Raw genomic sequence first — 7,616 nt, forward strand, 5'->3', positions numbered from 1 at the left:
CCCTGCGGCATGTCTCAGCAAGGCGGGTCTCAATAGCTCTATAGATGCTGCTTGTACACCAGTACAGTATTAACAACAGCAGCAGTGCACAGCGGTAGAGTTGCTGCCTCACAGTGCCAGAGACCCGGGTTCGATCCTGACCAGGGGTGCTGTCTGTGGAGTTTGTACGTTCTCCCCGTGACCGAGCAGGTTTTCCCTGGATGCTCCGGTTTCCTCCCACACTCCAAAGACGTCCAGGTGGGCAGGTTAATTGGCTTTGGCAAGTTGTAAATTGTCCCTAGTGTGCAGGATGGTTGGTTGGCACGGACTGGGTAGGCCAAGGGGGGCCTGTTTCCTCACTGTACATCTAAAGGCTGAATACTCACTCCCAATGATCACACAACAGTCACACTCAGTAATATCGCCCAGCCACCGTGGATAATATTAAAAATTTATTAAAATCAAATACAGACTAATAAACAGGTGTACATGGCAGATATACAGGAACAAGGTGCAGATACTGGAGTAGGAAAAAAAACTGCAGATGCTGGTTTAAATCGAAGGTAGACACAAAATGCTGGAGTAACTCAGCGGGTCAGGCAGCATCTCGGGAAAGAAGGAATGGGTGACGTTTCGGATCGAGACCCTTCTGCAGGTACTGGAGTCTGAGAACTCAGAGGGTCAGTGATGTAAAAGACAGACTAATGGCTCGTTACCTCCATAAACTGATGGAGATGAAGTAACAGAACTGTTGACACACAGCAACACATATATATCACAAAATAGACCGCAGGGCAACAGCAGCAGATCACACAGCCAAGTAACAACACTAACAGTGCTGAGGGCTAACTGGACAGAGGGGGGGGGGGGGGGTGATTTGTTCAGGGAATGAGGCAGAATCTGCCCGTACTCAGTTCAGATTGACTAGTTTTATTTGCGGAAGGGAGTTGGGAATCTTGCTCTGCCTGGCACCCCCCCCCCCCCCCCCCATCGGGCAATCTAACGACCTTTCCCGCTCCAAGATGGCTGCTTGCTTTGCCTTCTTACCCAGAGTGCCAGAGGACAGAACGGCGTCGCCTTGCCGGCTCCCGGTAACGGGAGTCTCAACCCGCGGTCAGGTGAGCATCTGCCCTTCGGCCCGCCGAGTCCGCGCCGACAGCCCGTTCACGCACTAGTTCCACGTTGTCCCGCTCTCTCTCATCCACTCCCCACACACCAGGGGGCGGTTCACAGAGGGGCCGATCCACCCACAAACCCGCACGGGCGCGTCTTTGGGACGTGGGGGGGGGGGGGGAAACCGGAGCGCCCGGAGGAAACCCACGCAGTCACGGGGAGAGAACGTGCAAACTCCACACAGACACAATGGGTGACCCCCCTTGTCAGGAAAACAGGGGACTGGGAAAAGACAAGGGCCAGACTACGACAGGGAAAGTGTGGATTACAACAGTATGCATTTAAAAGAGAGTTAGATAGAGCTCTAGGGACTAGTGGAATCAAGGGATATGGGGAGAAGGCAGGCACGGGTTACTGATTGTGGTTGATCAGCCACGATCACAATGAATGGCGGTGCTGGCTTGAAGGGCCAAATGGCCTCCTCCTGCACCTATTTTCTGTTTCAATGCTCTCCCCATCTTCGACCAGCAGCCTGCCTGTCCGGCTCAGATTGCCCGGCGTGGGGGAGCTGAGATTCCCCCCCTCGATGTGGGAGTTTGATCGCCCCGATGCGGAAGGCCTGACCGCCGGCTACGGGAGCCAAGATCGTCCCGCCAACGGAAGGCCCGAGGCCCCCGACCGCGGGAGGACAAAGAAGGGAAGAGATTGAACCTTTTTTTGCCTTCCATCACAGTGTGGAGGAGTCACTGTGGTGGATGTTCATGTTAACATGTATTTCGTGTGTCCTGTTGCTTTTTATTGGTAAGGCTGTACGGCAAATGACATGCCTCGTATGTTGCAAAACATACTTGGCTAATAAAGTATGATTGTGATTATGGAACTCTCCATTGACTGACAATGGCCTGGATAGAGTGGATGTGGAGAGGATGTTTCCACTAGTGGGAGAGTCTAGGACCAGAGGGCACAGCCTCAGAATGAAAGGACGTTCCTTTAGGAAGGAGATGAGGAGGAATTTCTTTAGTCAGAGGGTGGTGAATCTGTGGGATTCATTGCCACAGACGGCGGTGGAGGCCACAAGTCAGTGGGTATTTCTACAGCGGAGATTGACAGATTCTTGACTAGTACGGGTGTCAGGGGTCACGGGGAGAAGGCAGGAGAATGGGGTTGAGAGGGAGAGATAGATCAGCCGTGATTGAATGGCGGAGTAGGCCGAAACGCCCAATTCTGCTCCTGGAAAGCGTACAAACTTGTGAACCTCCCACGATACGAGTGTTAGTCGTTCATTATTCCTGCGGCTAAAAACAGATCTGTGAGCTCGGGGTTGAACTATCGGATTAATGGCTCTTCCAAGTTTGCCAAAGACAAGAACAAAATGTACAGGGCCCTAGTGAGACCGCACCTGGAGTACTGTGTGCAGTTGTACAGGGCCCTAGTGAGACCGCACCTGGAGTACTGTGTGTAGTTGTACAGGGCCCTGGTGAGACCGCACCTGGAGTACTGTGTGCAGTTGTACAGGGCCCTAGTGAGACCGCACCTGGAGTACTGTGTGTAGTTGTACAGGGCCCTAGTGAGACCGCACCTGGAGTACTGTGTGCAGGTTTGGTCTCCAAATTTGAGGAAGGACATTCTTGCTATTGAGGGAGTGCAGCGTAGGTTCACCAGGTTAATCTACGGGATGGCGGGACTGTCGTATGTTGAAAGACTGGAGCGACTGGGCTTATATACACTGGAATTTAGAAGGATGAGAGGGGATCTTATTGAAACATATAAGATTATTAAGGGATTGGACACGCTAGAGGCAGGAAACATGTTCCCGGTGTTGGGGGAGTCCAGAACCAGAGGCCACAGTTTAAAAATAAGGCCATTTAGAACGGAGATGAGGAAAAACTTTTTCACTCAGAGAGTTGTACATCTGTGGAATTCTCTGCCTCAGAAGGCAGTGGAGGCCAATTCTGTGGATGCTTTCAAGAGAGAGCTAGATAGAGCTCTTAATGGTAGCGGAGTCCGGGGGTATGGGGAGAAGGCAGGAACGGGGTACTGATTGTGGATGATCAGCCATGATCACAGTGAATGGCGGTGCTGGCTCAAAGGGCCGAATGGCCCCCTCCTGCACCTATTGTCTATAAAATGCGGAGAGGAAGTAGGATCGGGTGGTCACGCTCCCTCCCCGTACCATTCCAAGCTCCGCTTCTTCAAGGCTACTGACGGGCGGTGGTGGGAGGCAGGTGTTAGCAGCTTCGGTGGAGGAGGGGGGAGGGGGGAAGAGAGGGAGAGATGCTTACAGAGGGTGCTGTGTGCGTGGGGGGGGCAGGGGTCAGATTCCTTCCGGCTCTTTCTTCGGCAGCGGCCTCCTGAACAGCAGGATGTGAGGCTCTGGGGAGAGAAGAGAGGATTCGTGCTTACACAACCGCAGGCAGACGCAGGAGGTACGAGAAGGGGAGGGAGGGAAGGAGACAAGGGGCACTCGGGGAGTGTGTGTGTGTGTGTGTGTGTGTGTGCGCGTCTGTTTGTGTGTGTGTGTGTGTGTGCGCGTCTGTTTGTGTGTGTGAGTCAATCGATCCACGTTTTCTCAGGTCATGGGATACCATGAAGGGCAAGCACGGTGGCGCAGCGGGTGGAGCTGTTGCCTCACCGCGCCGAAGCCCCAGGTTCGATCCCGACCACGGGTGCTGTCTGTACGGAGTTTGCACGTTCTCCCCGTGACCTGCGTGGGTTTTCTCCGGGTGCTCCGGTTTCCTCCCACACTCCAAAGACGTGCAGGTTGGTAGGTTATTTGCCATCGGTAAATTTTAGTTTGAGAGATACATCGCGGAAACAGGCCCTTTCGGCCGACCAGCGATCCCCGCACACTAACAACATCCTACACACACAACCACTTGGGACAATTTTTACATTTGCCAAGCCAATTAACCTACAAACCTGTACATCTTTGGAGTGTGGGAGGAAACCGAAGATCTCGGAGAAAACCCACGCAGGTCACGGGGAGAACGTACAAACTCCGTACAGACAAGCGCCCGCTTTCGTCATCGAACCCGAGTCTCTGGTGCTGCATTCGCTGTAAGGCGGCAACTCTACCGCTGTGCCACCGTGTAACCCTAATTGTCCAAATTGTCCTTGGTGTGTGTAGGATTGGAACTAGTGTACGGGTGATTGTGGGTACGGCTGATTCAGGAAGCAGGCTGGATTAGAGGGCTTCAGCTACAAGGGGACTTGGGACCACAAATGCCACTTTATAAAACAAGGACACACCGTGCTGGAAGATTGCGGTGGGTCAAGCAGAAACTCTGGAAAACACGGATAGGTGACACCTTCAGATCCAAACATTGTGCGTTCACGGTGGCGCGGCGGTAGAGTTGCCGCCTTACAGTGAATGCAGCGCCGGAGACCCGGTTTCCATCCCGACTACGGGTGCTGTCTGCACGGAGTTTGTACGTTCTCCACGTGGGTTTTCGCCGAGATCTTCGGTTTCCTCCCACACTCCAAAGACGTGCAGGTTTGTGGATTAATTGGCTTGGTAAATGTAAAAATTGTCCCCAGTGGGTGTTGGATAGTGTTAGTGTGCGGGGATCGCTGGTTGGAGCGGACCCAGTGGGCCGAAGGGCCTGTTTCTGCGCTGTATCACTAAACTAAACTGCGTATCCATGTGTAGGAAGGGTCCAACCCAAAACATTGAGGAAAGATTGGAAGGACTGGGCTTGTATTCACTGGAGTTTAGAAGGATGAGAGGGGATCTTATAGAGACGTATAAAATTTTAAAAGGACTGGACAAGCTAGATGCAGGAAAAATGTTCCCAATGTTGGGGGAGTCTAGAACCAGGGGCCACACAGTCTAAGAATAAAGGGGAGGGCATTTAAAACTGAGGTGAGAAGAAACTTTTTCACCCATAGAGTTGTGAATTTGTGGAATTCTCTGCCACAGAGGGCAGTGGAGGCCGATTCACTGGATGAATTTAAAAGAGAGGGAGACAGAGCTCTAGGGGCTAGTGGAATCAAGGGATATGGGGAGAAGGCAGGCACGGGTTACTGATTGTGAACAATCAGCCATGATCACAATGAATGGAGGTGCTGGCTCGAAGGGCCGAATGGCTCCACCTGCAATCAATTTTCTATGTTTCCATTGCAGATCCATGTGTAGGAAGGAACTGCAGATGCTGGTTTATACCGAATAGACACAAGGTGCTGGGTAACTCTGTGGGTCAGGGAGCATCCTTGGAGAACATGGATTTGTGACGTTTTGGATCGGCTCTGAAGAAGGGTCCCGAACCGAAACGCCACCTATCCTTGTTGTCTGGAGCTGCTGCCTGAACGGGTGGGTGGGGTTGGCAGGGCAGAGGGACGGGGGTGGCACGGTGGTGGGGTTGGACTGTGCGGAACTGGAACCTTCCCCTGCTGGCCGTGACACTGCCTGGGGGAAGGGGGTAGAGGAGGGAGGGGGATGAGGCCGTGACGGTCAGAGCGGCCGGTACCTGGCTCGTGAATCATGTAGTGTATCCAGCCCGGACTCTGCTGGACGCCCAGGTTACGCCACTCCGTCTCTGACATGAGGTGAGCCTTGGGCACGATCTTGGCGATCTTCTTCGGCAGCATCACGTGGCTGGGGAGAGAGAGAAGAGGGAGAGGGGGACAGGGACAGAGAGATAGATTAAAAAAACGGCCGTTTACTTGTAGGAAGGAACTGCAGATGCTGGTGGTACAGTGGGTTGTATGGTGAGGTACAGAGAGGTAAGGTAGGGCAGTGTGGGATATGGTGGGGTACAAAGTGGTACCATGGGGCAGGGAGGGGTACGGTGGTTGTGTGGTAGGGTAGAGTGGTTGTACAGAGTGGTACGGTGGGGCAGGTAGTGGTGAGGAGGGGCAGGGAGGGGTACGGTGGGGTACAGGGTGGTAGGGTAGGGTCGGAAGTGGGTACGGTGGTTGTGTGGTAGGGTACAGTGGTTGTACAGAGTGGTACGGCAGGGCAGGTAGTGGTGAGGAGGGGCAAGGAGGGGTACGGTGGTTGTATGGTGGGGTAGAGAGTGGTACGGTAGGGCAGAGAGGGGTACAGTGGTTGTATGGAGTGGTACGGTGCGGCAGGGAGGGGTACGGTGTGGCAGAGAGGGGTACGATGTGGCAGAGAGGGGTACGGTGGGGCAGGGTGGGGTAGAGTGGGTGGTATAGTGGGGTACAGGGAGGTACGGTGTGGCAGAGAGGGGTACGGTGGTTGTATGGTGGGGTACAGTGGTAGGGTAGGGCAGGGAGGGGGTACGGTGGATGGTAGAGGGTGGTACGGTGTGGCAGAGAGGGATACGGCGGATGGTACGGTGGGGTTCAGGGTGGTACGATAACGGTGGGTACGATGCAGCACAGTGTGGGGAACGGTTTGGCATGGGGGCAAGCAAGATGGCCGACACGTTGCCACCTCCCAGAAGCCCCCGCGCGCCAGAAAGTACCCTATCCCGGTGCCGGGATTTCCGGTGCGAGGGCCGGAAGTGGGAGATGGCGGCGGCGGCGGCGGTGACCGCGACGGGGGGAGATCGCGGCGGCCGCGGGGAGCGGGAGGGAGGAGGAGGGGGGGGAGTAGCGGAGCATCCTCCGATGGGGCCCGGCGCGCGGAGGTAGCGCCGGTGGACTGACCGGTACTCGAACTCGCCGTCGTTGTAGCGGTCCGAGTAGTAAATGTCGCTCCGATCCATCGCCCTGCAGGCGCCTCCAAAACACCGCGCGCTCCCTCCCCATTGGCCCGCCGGCCGGTCAGCTGACCCGCCTTCGGCCCCGCCCCCGACTCCCCATTGGTCAGATGACGCTCATCGCGCCTCTCCCCCCGCTCCCCATTGGTCAGAAGACGCTCGCCGCGCCCCTCTCCCGCTCCCCATTGGTCAAATGACGATCGCCGCGCCCGTCCCCCCACGTTCCATTGGCCCGCGGGCTCAGTCAGCTGACCCGCCCTCAGCCCCTCCCCTCGCTCCCCATTGGTCAGATGCTCGCCGCGCCGCTTCCCGCCCGCTTTCCGTTGGCCCGCGGGCTCCGTCAGCTGGACCTCCCTCAGCCCTGCTCCCCATTGGTCAGATGACGCTCGCCGCGCCCCTCCCCCCTCTTTCCATTGGCCGCGGGGCCGTCAGCTGACCCTCCTTCAGCCCTGCCCCCCCTCCCCAATGGTTAACAGACTACGCCCTCAGCCCCGCCCACTGCTCCCCATTGGTGAATGGACCCTCCCTTAGCCCCGCCCACCGCTCCCCATTGGTCAACGGACCCTCCCTCAGCCCCGCCGCCGTTCCCCATTGGTCAACAGACCCTCCCTCAGCCCCGCCGCCGTTCCCCATTGGTTAATGGACTACGCCTCTCGGAGAAAATCCATGCGGTCACGGGGAGAACGTACAAACTCCGGACAGACAGCACCCGTAGTCGGGATCGAACCTGGGTCTCCGGCGCTGCAACTCTACCGCTGCGCCACCGTGCCGCCCAAAATGTTCTGGTCGACACTTCAGTCAATTAAACATTCTTGGATTCTTTGCTTTGTTTGGGAGGCTGGCATCAAGTAATGGCAG

The 7,616-nt window shown here is 55.9% G+C and overlaps 1 protein-coding gene across 2 annotated transcripts; it reads right to left on the minus strand.

Annotated features, from left to right (window-relative positions):
* Positions 1–458: 458 nt before the first annotated feature.
* LOC144612384 (cyclin-dependent kinases regulatory subunit 1-like) lies at positions 459–6,803 on the minus strand. Of its 2 annotated transcripts, XR_013549659.1 has the most exons (4): positions 6,706–6,803; positions 5,559–5,686; positions 2,672–3,465; positions 459–2,536 (listed from the first exon to the last, which is right to left on the minus strand). XR_013549659.1 is itself a non-coding variant. In XM_078431980.1 (3 exons), the coding sequence occupies exons 1-3, from the start codon at positions 6,762–6,764 to the stop codon at positions 3,407–3,409; spliced, it is 246 nt and encodes an 81-aa protein (XP_078288106.1). In that variant the 5' UTR covers positions 6,765–6,803; the 3' UTR covers positions 459–3,406. The 2 variants fall into 2 exon arrangements, 1 of the variants encoding a protein (XP_078288106.1); XM_078431980.1 differs by having other exon boundaries at positions 459–3,465.
* Between the last annotated feature and the right edge of the window lie 813 nt (positions 6,804–7,616).

Source organism: Rhinoraja longicauda, chromosome 44, assembly GCF_053455715.1.
Source record: "Rhinoraja longicauda isolate Sanriku21f chromosome 44, sRhiLon1.1, whole genome shotgun sequence".
Classification (NCBI taxonomy): domain Eukaryota; kingdom Metazoa; phylum Chordata; class Chondrichthyes; order Rajiformes; family Arhynchobatidae; genus Rhinoraja; species Rhinoraja longicauda.

Bases quoted from the DNA above. Each gene is read 5' to 3' on its own strand.
- LOC144612384 (XM_078431980.1), bottom strand. From the start codon at position 6,764: ATGGATCGGAGCGACATTTACTACTCGGACCGCTACAACGACGGCGAG. The intron at 5,687-6,705 runs GTCAGTCCACCG...CTCTCTCCCCAG, and splicing joins GACGGCGAGTTCGAGTACCG to CCACGTGATGCTGCCGAAGA. The intron at 3,466-5,558 runs GTACCGGCCGCT...TTCTCTCCCCAG, and splicing joins CTACATGATTCACGAGCCAG to AGCCTCACATCCTGCTGTTC.